Source organism: Takifugu rubripes, chromosome 2 (genome assembly GCF_901000725.2).
Source record: "Takifugu rubripes chromosome 2, fTakRub1.2, whole genome shotgun sequence".
NCBI classification, from domain to species: domain Eukaryota; kingdom Metazoa; phylum Chordata; class Actinopteri; order Tetraodontiformes; family Tetraodontidae; genus Takifugu; species Takifugu rubripes.
Window position 1 is genome coordinate 5,610,104 of NC_042286.1, and position 17,852 is coordinate 5,627,955.

The 17,852-nt window shown below is 44.9% G+C and overlaps 3 protein-coding genes across 7 annotated transcripts; 1 reads left to right on the plus strand and 2 right to left on the minus strand.

The window, feature by feature from the left end:
* The first annotated feature begins 101 nt into the window (after positions 1 to 101).
* On the plus strand, positions 102 to 2,138 carry ebi3 (Epstein-Barr virus induced 3). The gene is made up of 6 exons (XM_011618963.2): positions 102 to 377; positions 757 to 895; positions 1,049 to 1,142; positions 1,316 to 1,433; positions 1,508 to 1,668; positions 1,856 to 2,138. Exons 1-6 carry the CDS (start codon positions 290 to 292, stop codon positions 2,012 to 2,014), a joined length of 759 nt encoding a protein of 252 aa, XP_011617265.1. The 5' UTR covers positions 102 to 289; the 3' UTR covers positions 2,015 to 2,138.
* Positions 2,139 to 2,162: 24 nt separating this feature from the next.
* Positions 2,163 to 4,325, minus strand: odf3l2a (outer dense fiber of sperm tails 3-like 2a). 2 transcript variants are annotated; one of them, XM_029831505.1, is made up of 6 exons: positions 4,207 to 4,325; positions 3,635 to 3,777; positions 3,276 to 3,386; positions 3,073 to 3,192; positions 2,602 to 2,743; positions 2,163 to 2,538 (listed from the first exon to the last, which is right to left on the minus strand). In XM_029831505.1, the coding sequence occupies exons 2-6, from the start codon at positions 3,681 to 3,683 to the stop codon at positions 2,193 to 2,195; spliced, it is 768 nt and encodes a 255-aa protein (XP_029687365.1). In that variant the 5' UTR covers positions 3,684 to 3,777; positions 4,207 to 4,325; the 3' UTR covers positions 2,163 to 2,192. The 2 variants fall into 2 exon arrangements, with proteins under 2 accessions (XP_029687365.1, XP_003962819.2); XM_003962770.3 differs by having other exon boundaries at positions 3,635 to 3,772; positions 4,207 to 4,309.
* A 1,442-nt stretch (positions 4,326 to 5,767) lies between these two features.
* On the minus strand, positions 5,768 to 17,307 carry crlf1a (cytokine receptor-like factor 1a). 4 transcript variants are annotated; one of them, XM_003962769.3, is made up of 10 exons: positions 17,284 to 17,307; positions 16,869 to 17,197; positions 13,760 to 14,038; positions 12,496 to 12,625; positions 11,608 to 11,777; positions 8,267 to 8,424; positions 7,262 to 7,336; positions 7,080 to 7,173; positions 6,527 to 6,693; positions 5,768 to 6,412 (listed from the first exon to the last, which is right to left on the minus strand). In XM_003962769.3, the coding sequence occupies exons 2-10, from the start codon at positions 16,939 to 16,941 to the stop codon at positions 6,389 to 6,391; spliced, it is 1,170 nt and encodes a 389-aa protein (XP_003962818.1). In that variant the 5' UTR covers positions 16,942 to 17,197; positions 17,284 to 17,307; the 3' UTR covers positions 5,768 to 6,388. The 4 variants fall into 4 exon arrangements, with proteins under 4 accessions (XP_003962818.1, XP_011617233.1, XP_011617243.1 ...); XM_011618931.2 differs by having other exon boundaries at positions 5,768 to 6,431; XM_011618941.2 differs by having other exon boundaries at positions 6,523 to 6,693.
* Between the last annotated feature and the right edge of the window lie 545 nt (positions 17,308 to 17,852).

Here is a 17,852-nt window from a genome sequence, read left to right on the forward strand (position 1 = left end):
GCTGACAATTTACCGCACTGGTGACGTATAGAAAGGGTTATTTTCCTATGACACAACAAATCTATTCTTCCTCTTTCACCGCTACCACAAGTAGCTTTTAAAGAACCGAGCAGCTGCCGCTGAAAGACACAGAGGAGCGGACCTCAGCAAACTCTGTTATCTCTGAACTTTGGCGCGCAGGATCCAGCCAGCCAGTAAAGGAAGAAACAGAGCGAAGAGCAGCGCATATAAAACAGAGCCGCGTTACTCGGTAGCCACAGAGGAGTCGGGTCAGGCAACAGGGGCTGCGATGATTGGGTGGACCACTCTGGCTCTCCTCACGTGTGTCCTCAGAGGAGACGCGCTGGACCTGCTGAGGGCAGCTGCAACACCAGGGAGTGAGTATCAGAGGCATCTCAGTAGCTTTACTCAGGAGATGGAGCTTGAGGTCAGAAACATTCAGATCTGCTAAATGTCCTGTCCACCCTCTGAAACACATCCAGCAGCAAAAACCTGCGTCTGCAGCAACGGCTCATAAATGTTCATCTTATGTAACAGTGTAAATGCAAGATGGGACTTTTTCCTGTATATTCTGCCTTTCCCAGGTTTATAATTGTACTATTAGAATGATCAGACTGGACTCTGATTATTTTGAAGCACTTATATCTCCTTCCATTCATCTTATTGTTAAAATGCATGATTAGTACATGTTAACATGTTTCATGCCACAATAAACATGTATAACACAGAAAACTTATTGTTTTTTATTGTTTTGAGGTCCTGGGGGGCATCATGGTCCAGATCCACCCCCTGTTCCCAAAGTGCACTGCTGGTGCGTCAGTTATCCAAATGCAACGATCTGCTCCTGGCCCGAACCATCTCACTCCCCCCTGACACACTATGTCGCCACCTGCAGGTAACTATGAAAGAGCCTAATCGAACCGTTCATTCGTGTGTGTGTGTGTGTGTGTGTGTGTGTGTGTGTGTGTGTGTGTGTTTGTACTCACTATCTAATGGAGACCAGAATACACGACCAGAATAAACGTGTGTGTTTGTGTGTGATGGTCAGAGAGAGACACACAGAGTCTGTGGTCAAGACGTGTCATCTGGTCCAGCCTGGCTCTTCATCATCAGCCCTCAGTTCGTCCTCCTCATCAGAACGGGTACCTGCTTTGTTTTAACATTACGATGACAAACAGAACCTTAAAACGTCTTAAAATCATAGTCAGGTTCTTTGCTATTTGAGTGATGAACTATTTGCTGGTTGCTGCTTCATCTCGTAGCGTAGCAGCATGAATACATATGAAAGAATTGCTGTTATCTGTCTTTTCTTCAGCGGTGGTTCTGTCACCTGCCCAACCTGAAGCTTTTCACAGATTACATCATCAACGTCACGGCTATTGGCGCAGACAAGAGCAGCTCCTATCTGTCCAGCTTCATGTTGGAGGACATATGTGAGACAAATAATCCAGAAGCACTGAAGGAGAAATTAGCTTCAAATAATTCACCGTTCTTTGTGTTTTTGCAGTAAAACCAGATCCTCCAGTCAATGTCCAGGTTTCCTTGAGTGCTAAAAACCTGTGGGTGAGTTGGTCTCCTCCTCCAACCTGGGGTAATATGGACATCCTTCCACTGAAATACCACATCAAGTACCAGTGGACCGTCAGGGGATTTCACAAATCTGTCACAGTAAGCAGTTTTAATCACACACACAAGCTTTAGGGGAACCCCATCAAATCTTTTTTTAAAAAGTCCCATTGTGGGAATCTGCTTTCTTCTACATTTGAAATTGCTCATAAGGTTTTTTTGTTTAACACCCGGAGCACCTGATCACAAGAAGCACATTCACTCAAACTTTATCCGTTTTCTCCTCCAGCTGGGTCCGTTTGAGAGCACCACGGTCAACCTCAAGGAACTGACAGGAACCAGGAGATCCTACCTGTTCCAGGTGTGTGCAAAAGAGCTGCTGGGTCTGGGCAAGTGCAGCAACTGGAGCTCACCTGTGAAAATCACTTTACCCAAAAGCAATCTGTAGAAAATCACTTTGCTTTCTGTTGGTTTTACCAAGGAAACCTGGAGTAAAGTCTCAAAGCCACTGTTAACAGAGGTGCTAATATCAATATTTATTTATAGAGAAATAAAAGGATTTTTTGTGGTAACTCTTGGTTTGTTTTTGGTTTTATTGTTAAAAAGGTAGAAAAAAAACCCTACAATTAATCTGTTACATCCACTATCAGTGGGGTGACAAACTCAGAGTGTCTGACACCCAGAGTGAAGGAGGGCTGTCTGGGGAGGTGACCTTTGAACCTCTCTGGGCTGTATGCCCCGGGGCCAGGATTCATGAAGGAATTGCTTGGCCTCTTGGTCCGACTCTGCATGGAGAAGGAGGGCTGGCGGTGGTGGTAAATGTCCGGGTTGGTGGTGTTGTACCTGGCCGGTCCGGGACTCTTGGAGAGATCCTCCGCGGGACCTCCAACGTGTCTCCGGGATGAGAAGCTGTAGCTGGCACCTGAGGGTTTATGGGGCACCTGGCAGCCCATCAGATGGGGAAGAGTGTAGCTGCAGAGTGGAGAACAGGACATGAATCCGCTGCTGGCAACCACCGTCCACAGCGTCACTAACCTGTTTGGTGCCGGCACCGCATCGACCCCGCGGTATCTGGTACGCCCCCCCATGGTGTAGGAGGGTGCTCTGCAGTGGGCGTTGACAGGTGGAGCCTTCTCTGGGCTGTAGGCCCCTGGCCCCGGAGTGTGGAAGGGCTCAGCTACGAGTGTAAGTAGCAAATGTGCCGTTTCAGCATTATTTTTTAATAACAGGGCAAAAAAAACAATTATCCTGTTTCAAGTTGGTTTGTTTGATGTACGTGAAAGTATGAAAAAATTTAAATATCTCTTTCATCTGTATAAATGAACTCCAGAATGCTTGCCAAAAATATATGTTAGCAAACTTGGGAAAAATCAATGAACCGTGAGTTTAGGACAAACTGAAAATGTCTCTGGTAACAAAGTAGTAAAAATAAATAGTCCCTGAAACTGCAGTAACTGAGTAAAAGTACACTGGCTGGAGTCTCCAGTACAGTTTGGGTTGAAGTACCTTTTCTCGTGGGCCGTCCTCGACCCAAGATGGAGTAGGAGGGGCTTTCCATGCGACCGAACCTTGTCATCCTGGCATCGTAATGGTACCTGGGTCCGGGGCTGGAGTCCACAGTGATTACTGCCGACACAACGTTCCCACAATTACTCCTCCCAAACCACTGAAAACGCCACTGAAATGAAGAGGATCCCAGGAGCTCTTACGGGTGCTGCTCATGCGGCTGTGGAGCGAGTACGCCGGGCTGCTGGGCTTGGTGACATCGTGGTTGATGTACCCGACTGTAGGGGGCAGAGCGTAGCGTCCAGGACCCGGACCTTCGAAGAAGAGTAGGGGAAGGAAGAGGAGGGTGATGGAAGTGATGCAACACTCTGGCTCAGGCTGGATGGCCTCTGATGGTTTCCATATGGAGATCTTTGACTTTTCTATAGCTCCACATTCCCCCCCTCCTCCTTCCCTCTCTCTCTCTCTCTCAAATAGACTTCGAGTAGTAGTCGAGTTTAACAGCAAAAACAAGCGCACACACACACACACACACTCTCTCTCTCGGTTCTCCTCCACTGACCTCTCTCTCTTGCTGAGATTATGGGTCGTTTCTTCTCCACCTCATCCATCCTCTGTCTGTTCTCTCGTTCTCCTCTGCTCTTCTTCTGTCATCCCTTCTTTGTGTGTCAGTGGTTCTCTTCAGGTGACCCATCACCTCCTGGGCTGAATTATACATGAAAAGGAGTGGATGAAACTCTATCTTCGCCGAGCACGGCCCATCCTGCAAGCCCTCCTAGTTCCAAACCAGCAGCGTTAGAAAAGGGAAGATCAAATTTAAATGAAAACTACCTTTTTTCAGTGGATGGTATGAAAAGGACAAGAGTAAAAGTATTAAAGTATCTCATTTCATGTGGATTTTAGGTAACTATGGCAATTTTGTTGCAATAATGCACCAAAATAATGCATAAAAATGAAGCTTTTTTAATTAACATCCAATCTATGACTGGAAAAATAAAACTTTGTGGCGTTTGTGAAGAACTCAGAGAGCTGAAATAAATTTTAAACTACTCTCTCACATTTCGAAATGTTAAATCAAAGTAACAGTGACACAAAGTGCCTCCGAACTCCACGGAGATATCCATATTTGCTCACCTTGGTCTTAGACAAAGGAGAGTGGAAAGGTCAAGTGCTGCCAGTGAAGAGCCAAATCAGACTTTAATGAAGATCCGTTGCTCGGAGCGTCGCAATTATCATTTGATGTAATTCAGTTGTCGTCCCATTCTGAGGCATTAAGTTCCCTCATTGTGTGAAGCTTCTCAGCTAACAGAGCTGTACCGGTAACTAATAGCATCCCGGTGCACGTTATTAAAAATGAAAGCTCTCAACGTCGGTGTTCTGTTGCAGGAGGATGTCGGACAAGCTCACGCCGCTGTAAAGAAACGCTGACGGTCGGTGGGATGAAAATGTGACCAGGTGAGAACGTGTTGAGAGACGATAAATTTCCTGCTCCCAGTCCATTCATGGGACTCTTTTTAGAGCAGATATGATCAGCACGCTAATCTTTGAGGTTTTCCCATTAAGATCTTATGGGAATATTTGACCTAGGTGGGGTTCAATGTACACTTTATATGGAGTAACAATAATAGTGATCAAAACATCCATTTCTTCTACATTTGAATACATTTTAGTTGCTTCTTCTTGTTTTCTTGACAACTGTCAGCTTGATGGTCTCTATCACGAGTCTGGTCCTGCTCAAGGTTTCTTCCTGTTAATAGCTTTTCTGGGAAGTTCTCATTCAAGGTTCAGGATTTTCATCCAGACTATATTGAACAGGCAACATTAAAGAGGTGAATTTAATGAGTTTTCTGCATGTTTTTCCCAAAATAAGCTCTGTGTGTATTTTTTATTCTTTTATTTTTTAAGGGTTTGGATCAGTCAAAGTAGCTAAACTTAAGGCACAACTCTATTTTTGCCCTCAACCCTTAAAATGATTAATGTTGATTAATTATTTATCAACCTCAAGAATCTTCCCCTGAATATTTCCGGTTCATTTTGTTTCCAGGACTCTTCAAGCATTATATCCAGCATTATATCCACGATATTCTCACTGCATCTGCGATAACTCAAATGTGTGAGGACTGTTGGCTGTGCTGTCGGTGCAGCAGACCCTTCTGTCAGGGAGACAAATTTCTCTCAAGGGAGACAAACGAGACTTTGACTTTGAGAGAAAACTAAAAGTCTGCGTTTCCTGTGCTCTCACTCCAACTTTCTGCTTATTCCCTCCCTGGACCAGAGATCTCAGGTCAGGGCCACGGCCCAGTTAAACCCCATCCTGGTTAAATATTAAGCACCAGTGTTTCTGAGTGGTCAGGGGCTCTGAAATAAGACTCCGCGTGAAGGAAACCACCTGTCGTAGCGCCCCCCTTGTAAACCCAGGTTATGCAAGGAACACCCACGATGCCATCTTTTTCTCCAAAAGTTGAGTTCAGGTTCATTTTTATGCAGTTTTTAGGTCCAGAAAGGCCACCACGTGGTCACTGATGCTTTATCACTGGGGGTCCGGAACCCAGTCCTCGAGCGCTGCAGTCCAGTTTTCGTTCCTCCCAGCTACGGCGAGCGGGTCCGAGTCTTCCACTTGTTGGTTTACAGCCCTGGGTTTGCTTTGTCATATTCAGATATTCTAACGTTAAGTGGAGGCAAAAACTGGCGCAGGCCGTGGCATCAACACTTTTATACACCATTAGAGGTTAATAAACAACTTCAGTCATTGTTATTACTCCACTAACTAAACATAACTTAAGAAATAAAACATAACTTTATACAGTATTAAATATGCTGGTACAAATAATACAAAAATAAAGGCAGTGAACATCGTACACGAACGCCGTGGCGTCCTCAGTCACATGCTGCCGCTCTAGAAACTCTGGTGGGAAACCAGTTTGGCACTTTACCCACTGGATCTGTAAGATGGAGCTCTAAATCCCCACCTGTTGGGCAGCATCGGGGTGGTGAGTGGCCACTAGGTGGAGCTTCGGATCCACAGGAGTGACTCGCCAAGACGTTTGATTTCAGGTTGTTTTGATGAACTCGTGTGCAAATTTGGAGCAGGTCTTATTGGGGCTACGTCCAGGGACCAGGCAGAGCTGCCTGCACGGCGGTCCCAGGGAGTCCGCCGTCCCAGTCCAACTTGGTTCCACCTTTCCAGACGTGTGGACCAGAAATGATAAATACGTGAAGAAAATCCCAGTTTTCTGATATCGTCACATGGCCACAGTTGTTCAGAAAGATAAGAGAGCAACCTCTCTGATGCTGGCGTCTGAAAAGGCAGCGTGCGCTAGGACTTATCCCCTGGGAGAACCTAAATCAAAAAACAAAATCTGTTCAGAGCGAAAAAAAAAAAAAGGGCGTTTATTACGAGTCCGTACTGCGAGTTTTTGTTCTCAATGTGCCGGCTTGGTGGATGCTTACCTACCTGGTTGCGAGCTTTGTGGGAATCCTGCATCAGCACCCTCCACTGGTCGTACAGCTTCATGGACATGTTGCTGCAGCCGTACGGGAGTTTGCGCACCCAGTTGAAGAACTGCTTCAGCTCCCTGCGCAAGGTGGACTTGGAGTCGCAGGAGCCCGTCATCAGTCGCTCTGAGGAGAGACGTGAGCGTGACACTAGAGTCGCCGCATTGACCCTTAACCTTTTAGTACCCAAACCTCCGTTCATCCCTGAGGCTAAACGTGAAACAAGAAACCTTCAATGCCTGAGCTTTTCATTTGGGAATATTGAGTCACAGCAACAAGTCGGCGGGGTGACCTTTGACCTCCAAGCTACGATCGTTCATCCCTGACTGAAAAGTCTGAATTAGTGCAGAACCTAGAGAAGAAAATCCATCAAAGGATTCTTGGATACCAGAAAACGCCGGGCGCTGGGCCTCGAGTCTTATTAATCCCACTTCATTCGACTCCACAGCAGTTATTGCTGAGTCGTGACAGCGTTCTGGGCCTGGGGTGAGAGTGTCTGAGTGCCTGCTCACCACTGTGGGGTGTGGATGCAGCGGTCGGGTGGCTCCACTCGCTCCAGATCCCGGCTTTCCGAGAGCCGTAGATGCCCACAGGGTTACAGCGGACCTGTGGAAGCAACCTCGTCATTGATCCTGGAGAACAGATTCTAAAGCGGAGGCTCACGCGCGCTGGCACTGCCGTACCCGGGTCGTACCTGGACAAAGTACACGGTTCCAGGTCGCAGCCCTGCCAGCCTACAAGACGTCTGATTGCCAACGTCGTCCATCACCTGCATGAAAACACAAACACAGATGAGCCGAGCTGGAGGTCCGACCTCACTGTTAAACACCGGCGGGCACCAAGGTAAACACAAGATGTGCGAGGCACAGGGCGGGAACCACGCAAGACCTAAACATCCATGCCTTCAGCGCTGTTTAGTGGCCGCTGATCAGCGTGTTTATTGAAATGTTTTCGCGTAATCGTACCTGCCGGGCGAAACCTGCTCTTTGTTAGCGGCCGCAGACCTGCGCACGCTGGGAAACGCACGGACGTAAAGACAAGCAGCCACCCACAGAACATGGGAACGAAAGGTTTCAGCGGGCTAATGAAGTGACATGAGGACGCCGAAGCATCTTTACGGCCATATTGAAGACATTAACAGCTGAAATGTGTCCTTCTGTTCTCCAGCATGACCTCATGATTAAGGCCAGTTCAGAGAGGAGTGCAGTTTGTTTTCACCGCTGAGCCTTTTAAAGCCTCTCTGATTTACTCTCTCCTCCTCTGGAGCGGCCTAATCTCCCTGCCGCCTCTCTCCACTCCCTTTTCTTTTCTTTTTCCACTTTGCGAGCGAAGACTTGCTTGTATTACATGTGTGTAACTCCCCCTTAATTACCACCGAATCCTCCTTTGTACCCAGAGGACTTGGAAAAGAATCCTCAGAAGAGCCATCTGCATGGCCCGAGCTTCCACGCTGTATTTTTCATTCATTAAAACTCTGAGCCGAGGTATACACAGAGGCTCCAGCCAGGGTCTTTCTGTCTCCTGATCAAACGCCGACTTCTCCTCCTGGCAGTGGAGGCCTCAATCAGACAAGATTACAGGTGATTACGGCGTGAGGATGAGAAACAGCTGCGGCAACGCTGAAGTGGCGCATCTGTTTGCGCGGACAAGACAGCGAGAGCAGATTTACGTCCTTCTAACATGTCCGCTGGTTCTTTACCTTCCAGTCCTGGCTGTCTTCCAGCCTGTAACGGATCTGGTATTTGGCCTGAAACAGGAAGTCTTTGAGGGCGGGCGGAGCCTCCCAGCGAACACTCAGCTGGTCTTCCAGCTGGCCCACGCGGCCGACGATCACACCTGACGGAGGGTCCGTGGTCACTGGGGGAGGAAAGACAGTTGAACGGGTCTGAAAATCAATCCAAGCAATACCATAACAGTGCACGTCTTAATGCCACAAATGTAACTTTCCTTTAGATTTTTTTTCAGTATTAAAAATAAATCATTTCTGTAGCACATCTAGGACATGGGGTGTAAATAATATGTGGTCCAAATATTACAAATTTAAAAGCTAATCCATGCTGAAAATGAAATACATTTAGGTGATAATTATTAAAAATAGTTGAAAAGAAGTATAACCCGAGCCCAGAACCCTGAGGTACTCCATTGACTCCTGCATAATTAACTAACACTTTTGAGCTAATTTTCCTGAGTTAATTTGAGTGGGAAAAGTAAATACGGAGTGTCTTTAAATTTAAAAAATCTTTTTTTTTTTCAGTTTATGTGAAATTTGTAATTTTATGCTAGCTGTTTCAGGATCCAAAGGGTAAAGCCATAAAGAAAAAAAAAACTTGAAATATTTATAGAGAGAAACGGAAATGACATCCGTCACATCCTGATGTTGTTAACTCTGAAGGCAGAGGGACCTTTTCTTCTGCTGCTTGGACGCTAACGTCGTTGAGTGCAACCATGTTAGCAAACATTTTCTAACTTAAATGTGAGGGTAGTGTTTATCTAAAGTCGTGCCTCCATCCAACAGTGACTCTTTTAGCTCTGTTTTGGGTCTTCGCTCCGTTTGATGCCGAGCAGATTTTATCATTAAAAGCAGCTGCTGGAAAAGAGACTGTTGCTGGCTGGAAAACCGATCCGATAAAAGGCTGAGCGGAACCATCCACATTCTCTCCTCTTTCCCGACAATCACTGATTCGGAGTCCTTATTATTATTTTTAACGTTTACGTATTTTTGCAGAGAAATGTCCTCAGCCCGAGCGGCCGTGCTGCTGAAATCCTGCGTGATTTTGATTCATTCCGAGAATTCGGCGACTTGTTTGTACGACTCTAATGTAATAATCAGAGCAAAATGTCAAAAATGTACAAACAATGACTTCACGAGAGGCACAGAAATTAGCTAATACTGTAATTTATTATGGCAATTAACGAGCAACCTGCAAAGTTAACGATTCACTTCTGGTAGACAGATGGCCCAGATTATCATTTTTAGCCAAAAACACATCGCTGGCGGCGTTCTGCTGCTCTCAACGTCTAACTCCATATTTAAGTATTTTTCAGCGCTGGCAGAGGTTTCTGGTCTCCAACTTCGACTGACGTGTGAGCAAGTTTCATCTGACAGCAATTATCATCCTGACAAACAAACACACGGTGACGGAACATTATTTTAACTTAGCTTTGGGTTTTACCCTTTTTTTTTTACTCGGAGTTCTCGTCATAACGTCCCCGAGTGTCAGTAAACTGGCAGGGAGGAAAACCCTGGGAGCAGTTTGGAAGCTGTCCGACTGTGGGACACAGAGTTCCATCTTTGGGGGATAAAAGGTGTATTTTAACACAGAAGTGAAGGATTATATATGAGAAATCTTTATAAAAATCTTAACACACCGATGGAAGATACGTTTCATGGAATAAATGTATAGCTTCAAAATTAAATTCCAGCTCCAGCATTAATTGGGGAATTAATTAAGAATGAATATGTGGTAAATCACAAATGTTTGAGTTTTACTAAGAAATGTTATCGAATATATAAAATATGAATGGAAAAAGTCCTCATAAGATTAGAAAGAATAAGCAATTGTCAATATTGTTTAACTGCTTTAGTTGAGGGGTCCTTAGGGAACATTTCCTTATTACCAAAAAGGTTCTAATTGATTAGGATCATTAGGTGATGACAGGTTACAGATGAATCATGGTTGACAGAGGTCATCACGTAGCCCATCCCCCACACTGCTCTACAAGTTTCCTCAAGTCTCTCGTTTTTCAGGGCTCCCCATGAACGAGGAATGCAAAGAAAAGTGTAGGTGTTTCTGCCTCGCCCTGATAGCCGATTAGACACGAGCCTGACTCATGGCAGCTCCTCGTGGGCGTGGCCTCCATGTTTCACGACCTGCTGCGGCTGTGGAAAATTGGGAAGAGTGGCCAGGGAAAAAAAAGTTCAGGTCCAGAAACCACCTACGCTTTACCTGACTCAGTTTCTACACTCTTATGGGGACCAGCCCTGCCCTCGGGTTGTGTAAACACGTGTGTGTGTTTTAGTGAACATTTCGCTCCGATGGATGTGTGCTTCCTCGACACTGACGTACTCAACCCTGAAACTCGATACACTGTTCTCTCATTTACATTTCCCAGCAACCAGGTGAAGAGCTTCAAGCTAATCAGGTTTTATTATTCCAGGTCCGTGTCTCAAAGCCTTTAAAGCCCCAAACTCCTCTCAGTCCCCCCTCTTCCCCCCCGGAGGGTCTCCAGCCGGCCCGGAGACAGGATTAGGTTAAGCAGAGAACATTCCAGTGCTATAAAAGAGGGTTAGCTAGGAAAGAGAAGATGAGCTCATCAAAGGAGAGGGTGTTTTCAACACCTCCACCCACCCAGGTGCCTGAATGGATGCGCGACTTCTTTTAGGGGATAATGAGCGCAGACAAGAATGTGGTCTTGTTGCACGCTTCCTTTGCTAAAATCGCTAATCTGTGTGAGTAGACATGTAACACGGCTTTAAAAGGGAACACCTTAAATTAGCCGAGCTAGCCTGGGCAACTAAAACCATATATGGTTGTGTTTTTCTCCAACCTTCAGGTTTGAGGATAAGTAACATCAATAACAATAAGTAACAATATCGTAACCGAACAGGAGTCGAGCTTTTCAAATCATGGAGACTTTCAGTTTGTTTTTTCCAACTAAAGGCTCAATTTAGCCATCCTAAAGCTATGCATTTATTTTAATGATTTGATTATTCTCACGACTCCTGAAATCAAACATCTTACTATCAAGAACTACTGGAATTTAAATCCCTGACAGTATCATTTTTAATTTTAGCAAGCTAGTTAGCTAGCCTTGTATTTGTAGATATATCCTTTATGTCAGAAAATGATTGAAAACATTAATCATTTTATGACAGCCAACCATTTGCTTTTTTAATGGATATAAAATGAGAATATGTTAACAGGTAGGATCACTATTTTTCATCCACTGCAAGTGACCAGAGGGCTGATGCACACTGGGATCTAAGATCTACAGAAGCAGCGGACACAACGGTCAGAGGTCAAGTCTCCTCACACTCACCCACGTCTAGGATGTCCAGTGTGATGACGTCAGAGGTGGCCCGACCCAGCTGGTTGGACGCCTCCACCCAGATCTCGTAAGGGGTGAAGAGGTGGAGGTCTCGGGTGATGCTGCAGGAGTACGGCTGCACGTGGGTGTAATCCTCACACTCCTTCTCTTTCCCGTACCACCTAAAAACAGATTAAAAAAAACTCATTTTACCTGTGAAAACTTCATTAAACTTTCCCTTTAACTTTTCCTTCAACACTGAAACTCTATAGTTGAAGAACTGAGCTTTTCCAAAAGACTTCTGCCTTTTTTTTACCAGCTTGAGGTCTTTCATTCTGCTTTCAGGTGTATTGTATTTTCTTTATTTTCTTTTTTCAGAGGTGTTTCAAGTTAAAGACATCTGAACCATCTTTTGGTTCTTTTATTTAAAAGCTTGTAAAGTAATCCATATACATCTCTGTGCATATTGTTGAAATAAATCAATCATCAACTGCATTTGGTGGTTATATTTGAGCTCCAGGGCTAGCATAGTCATTGTGTAGCATTTTCTGCAGTATTCAAAACTGCTTCCAGATGGTAAATATGGTTTTACTACTATTTATATGCTTTAATTTACAACTAGCAGAAGGCCCACTTTAACAAACTGCACTTTTAGGCCTACAGGTTGAAGAAATTGACATTTGGTCACAATTTAGTTTCTAAGTTTTATGACAAAAGTTAACAAACGGCACTCTAAAACACAGCAAGGATGCAACAAATCTTATCTGCCATTTTGCGGCTAAGATCCAAATCTGTCACTTGCTACAATTGTCTGTTGAGCAAAGAGAAGAGAGGATTCTTTTTAAATATATATATATATCTTATATTGTTAAAGACATTGTTGTAACAGTGTGAGTCTACCTGAGTTTGTACTTGAGTGCGTACTGCGTGCTGATGTGCGTCTCTCCTCTCCCTCCTGGGGCCCAGCTGCAGGTCAGGTCTTTGGTGTTTCTGGACCAGCAGGTCAGGTTGACTGGCTTCTCGGGAGGCACTGGAACAGACGGGAAAGGGAGGAGTGACGGTGGATGGACAGGTGAAGAAAAATACAGTGAAAGCAGAAAATGTGGGGTAATTCACCTGCTGATGATGTTCCTCTGAAATTGGTGTTCTCTTCTTAATAGTGTGTGTGTGTGTGTGTGTGTGTGTGTGTGTGTGTGTGTGTGTGCGCGTGCAAGGGAGCGAGTGAGGGGCTGGGGGCTCTGATTGGGACAAGCTATGGATTCTGGCCAACATTCCTCATGTCTAAGAACACTGGGTGCTTTCAACACCAATGTGGCACAGAGACAATCACCCATGTGTGTGTGTGTGTGCGAGCGCTTGTTCTTACTACGAGGTGAGGACCTCAAGACAAATTTCAACTGTAAAATGAGGACATTTCTTGGAAATTGGGACCTTCTGTCTGGTCTTCACAACTTCAAAGAGCTTCAAAGGTTAAAACTTGGTACAGTTAAAATTGGTTTAGGTCAGGGTTTGACTTAGGCATGTAGTTCTGGTTGTTGGGGTTGGGGCCTGGAAAAGGAGATGTGTCTATGAAAGTCCTCGCAAAGGTAGCAGTACAAGTGTGTGTGTGTGTGTGTGTGTGTTAATATTTCATTTAATTTTACACATCCGCAATAAACATTTTAATCCACCTTAATCCATCTAATTTTCATCATTATTCACTATCAGCTATTTCCGGCATTCTGACCTGCAAATATGAGGCTGCTCAAACTTCAGATTAACAATCACTATATTAAATTCATTCATGGAAGTTATTCTTATTACTACTTTACTTTACTACAATTGTGAAAACAGTAGTAGTATCCAAAATTGAAGAAATATTTTATTGTCCATGTCAGTATTAATTAGATTTATGAATAGCAACACTGGAAAAATGAATGGACACATAAAAAAATAAATCAGATTTTCCAAAGATAAAATGGGGTTATTTTAAAGGTTAAGAAAAGAGCTCCACCTTGACAAGAACAGCCAGTTAAAATATGAAGCATGACGTGTCCTCTGACCTGCGGTCTATGAGTGATAGTGCGGAGCATGGACCGCACATGCACAGCATTTCGCAGCACTAAACATAAAATACAACCTTCAAAAAAGTAGTGCAGGAATACGTGGAAGGATCTGAACCTACTTCCAATGTAGAGGCAGGACCCCGCCAGGATGTGGCCCTTGTGGTTGTGGCAAACCAGGTTGTCGCCAGACGTCTGCCTGGAGGCGTTGAGTCCCGCCAGCGTCACACTGAGGTTGGTCGGGCTCAGCACTCGGTACAGAGAACCTGGCAGCGGTTGACCGTTCAGCGTCCAGAACAGAGAGCTGGCGTGGACGCCCAGGTCAGAGTGGATCCAGCAGCTGGCCGTCAGGTTGGAGCCCATGCGCAGGACGGGGTCCTGGGGGTAGATTACAGCTACGTCTGGAGTAAGAAAGGGGCAGATGGATGAGGTCGGTCCATTGACAGTGATGTCATCGTCATTATTATTATCAACCTTTATTTAACCACATTAAAGAAAACAGTGAGATCAAGACCCTCTTTTGCAAGGTTGACCTGGCCAAGGAAAAACAAATAACAATAACAAACATTAAAATGAGTTTTTTTATTACAATTTGGTCAAAAAAATGTAAATAGTAACAACATAAAATTATAAACTCAAATAACTAAAAAAAATGTAAAAACACAGACGTTGTTGAAATGATTTTCCGGAAAGCTTCAAGTGAAACTAGTTTCAATTCAGAACTTAGTCAGTATTGAGGATGGATCCAGTTTAAACACAGCATTGTGGAGAGTTAAAGGCCTATAGTTTGATTCACTGTCTGGCTTTGCAAGATTTTTGTCAAAACCTTCTAAATTTTCTCTGCTGTTTTGTCCTAAAATGCTTTTAAATAGTCTGCGCCAGAAGGCAGCTATAGATTTAAATGTCAATTACAGTGTTTAATGTGCTCCACAATTTATAACATAATTAATTCCACTGAGAAAACTCAAAAAAAACTTTCAGAAAACTTTAGCAGATTGTGTTGCCTCCAACAGGGTGGGAAGAGCTTGTCCCTTACTGCAGTCAGCCACAAGGGGGCGACTGAGGTGCTTCACTCCTGTTGGAACTGCCTGAAAAGAAAAGCTATTTTAATGAATATCAAGTTTTTTTAAAGAGGTTTTGATTTACATTTTTTTTATTTATTTATAGATTTTGATAAATTACAAATTCCTTTTATCTTCTAAACTCATTGTCTATTATTTTGTTAACATTTTCTTAATTGCACTTAAACACTTACACTTTATTCACTTTGTAATTATTAATCACATGATTTTTTTAAACTCTAGTGGCAGAAGAGGAGTTAGAACAGGGAGAAAATGAAGATAATTTTAGGGAATTTCACAATACTCGTGTTGTCGAGACAACGTAACATCATCCAAACCTAAGACGATGCAGATCCCAAAAACTAAAACCATATTGTTCAGACTGGTTTGAGTCATTTCCTCTGAATTTTAGGCTAATAAAGATCGATTCACTAACAGTTAATAGTTGCTGTGGAGTGTGATGGTTCTTGTGGTTGACTTTTTTTCTCATGTTTTTTATGTAAGTGAGGCCTTTAATTGTGATATGGTGGCCAGAAAACAAGCAGGTGATACAACGTCTCAGCCAAGACGCCTGCTAACTGCGGCTACCCTGCTGTTCTTCGTGGCTCCCTTGGAGGAGGTTAAATCAGCTACAACTTCTCATCGATATCAATTCCAAGTCCAGACAGAACCGAGAATTTTCGGTGGTTGACTTTGTCACCAGATACAGACGTGAAGGTGGGGGGTAGTGATTAGCCAATAATGTGCTGGTCCAGCTGAATAACAATTAGTGTTTATGTACTCGAGGCTCTGAGGCCGGGTCAGTGCCCTTAAGTCAGCTCCTCCACCTTAGTTCAAACCCAACGGCGATGGACCCGATTACTGCTGTTTATTGTCTCTGCCCGACGCTCTTGCGGCAGGAAATGGCTCATAAAGTGTTATTTGTTTGGAGAGGCTGAGGCAGCCCGCTGTTCGGCCTTGACCGGGATGGATGAAGCGGAGAAAACGACACCTCTGTCTGTCCCGGAGCCCTGTTCTACAGGGCGATGGCCCTGCAAAAGCGCGCGGCAGGCGCACACACAGGACGTTTTCAGGGGCTCCTGACAGTTGTGCAACTGTTGGAGCTGCTGTATCGGAAACGGAGCGAAATATTCGGAGCTGAAAAAGCCTCTAGCGCGGGCCACGGATAAATCCGTCTCTACGCTAGCGAGAAAATTCACTTGTGGGAGATGGATAAATGGAGGCCTCTCCATCATCACAGGGAATAAAACAGTAACAACCTATTAGGTCCCATCATAAAGGAAGTGTCCCAGTCCTATTGTCTCCCAAATAAATGTTCTTTATTTTATTAGCTGTCGCTCAGGCTGGAAGAATAACAGAAGGCTCCTCCAGCAGCAAGCTCACCATAAAAACGAATCCAGCCACTTAACGAAAGAAGCCGTCGCAGATCTGATTTATTTACGTTACTGTGCATTAAGCTGCCGGTTCACATTCTCCAAAACCCGAACAAATGATGTCAGCGCTCGGTTGCGGTCTGCTGAGCGCCCCCCCTCCCCAACACACACCTCTCCCTGCTTCACCCCGCATGTGTGAAAGGAATTATGGCCCGACTTGTTGAAATTCAGCCTCCCGGGGGGCCGAGTTCTCCCTCAGTTGGGGATACAACTGCTGCATCCAGCAGGAGGACATCAGTAACGGAAGGCGACCTGTGTCCCTGAGGGGGGGGGTTACTGGGAAAGAACCTGCAGAGTTCTGCTGGATTCTGACCCACTCTGACAACATTCAGCCCGAGATATCAACATGAAGGTGACATCATGGACACACTCAAACAGCACATACTTGGAATGTGATTTACAAAACTGCTCATATGACAGCAGCTGTAATATATTTTACGCGCATTTTTGTTAAGTATCATCGTTTTATCTGACTTATTTACACTCAAGTTTTGTTTCTTTGCTAATGTTGACTAAAATCAGCCCGGTTCAATATCACGTTTAATTCAAGCACACGCGCTCTCGTGCACCGCGGTTGAAATCCCAATTTACAGATGTTTTGCCATTGGAACCCACAGCTGGAAGAGCAGGACAGCGTGACACCTGGCTAAAGCAGGTCTGCGGACCCCGCATCGCAGCCAGAACCCGCGCCGAACCGCGACCGGGCTGCCACCTCGGCGCAACGGCGCGCAACTTACGTGTGGACAGGGCGAGCACGGCCGGAGCGTGCAGGATGACGAGGAGCAGGCAGAGATCCGAGACGAGCTCCATGTTCCCCTCGGAAGTTTTCTGTCCGGGTTCCTCGTGTTGTGGTGGTGTCGCCTCTTTTTTTCTTTTTTAAGGTCGATCTTGGAGAGAAATTACGCGCAGGGGAAAGAAGGAAAAACAGCCCCGGTTCCGGCTGGAGCCCGCAGCGAGGAGGGACGGAGAAAGTGGGAGCCGCGTTCCCAAAGTCACAGCAAGGACTCGGCCAAGCGAGGGAGCGAGTCGCGTCCTCTTTGCACTTCTTTTCCTTTCTTAATGCTTCCTGCAGCATAATCATACACAAGTTCATACTTTTTAAGCCCCTCCTCTGTCTCTACCCAGTCCCCCCCCTTCCGTCCTTTCACTTACTTTTTTCGTCGACCTCTCCCCTCCAGTGATGGGAATCACAGTCGGGACCTGGATCTCGCACATTCTTTGGTTTGGTCGTCCCGCTGCTGCGGGGTTATTTTTCCTTTTGTTATTATCTGCCATGTTTTATAGTCGTTTCTGATGTTTATCCAACGGGTTGTTCTTAAAACCACCGTTTCTGAGAATCATAATGTCCAGCGTGTGGGATTTGGCGGCACCCAGCGGTGAGAATATAGATGAGAGATTCCAATTTCTGCGGCCAGAGGAGATATATTTAGAGATTAGCGTGAGAAGGCCAGTTTGAAGCGGTAAATATGGCAGACGAAGAGGAAAAATAAGAGGAAAAGTTCACATTCAAGTCTCTTCGCTACAAACACGCTAGCTCCACGCTGATATCCAAAATATAGTCATGGATTCTTAATACAAAAAACCCGACTATTTAAATTTAATTTCAAAATATAGTACAAAGTCTGTTGATAACTCAGCTTCAACCTAAAGTCCCAACCTAAAGTTGCTAAACTCAGGTTATACTCTTGGTAAACTTGGTTCCTTATTAGGTTTTGTTATAT

Bases quoted from the DNA above. Each gene is read 5' to 3' on its own strand.
- ebi3 (XM_011618963.2), top strand. From the start codon at position 290: ATGATTGGGTGGACCACTCTGGCTCTCCTCACGTGTGTCCTCAGAGGA. The intron at 896-1,048 runs GTAACTATGAAA...TGTGATGGTCAG, and splicing joins CACTATGTCGCCACCTGCAG to AGAGAGACACACAGAGTCTG. The intron at 1,434-1,507 runs GTGAGACAAATA...GTGTTTTTGCAG, and splicing joins CTTCATGTTGGAGGACATAT to TAAAACCAGATCCTCCAGTC.
- odf3l2a (XM_029831505.1), bottom strand. From the start codon at position 3,683: ATGGATGAGGTGGAGAAGAAACGACCCATAATCTCAGCAAGAGAGAGA. The intron at 3,387-3,634 runs GTCAGTGGAGGA...TCTTCTTCGAAG, and splicing joins AATCTCAGCAAGAGAGAGAG to GTCCGGGTCCTGGACGCTAC. The intron at 2,539-2,601 runs GTTAGTGACGCT...TCCACTCTGCAG, and splicing joins GCGGTGCCGGCACCAAACAG to CTACACTCTTCCCCATCTGA.
- crlf1a (XM_011618931.2), bottom strand. From the start codon at position 16,941: ATGGAGCTCGTCTCGGATCTCTGCCTGCTCCTCGTCATCCTGCACGCT. The intron at 12,626-13,759 runs GTAGGTTCAGAT...CGTCTGTTCCAG, and splicing joins GTCCTGCCTCTACATTGGAA to TGCCTCCCGAGAAGCCAGTC. The intron at 7,337-8,266 runs GTAAAGAACCAG...GTTTTCATGCAG, and splicing joins AAGACAGCCAGGACTGGAAG to GTGATGGACGACGTTGGCAA.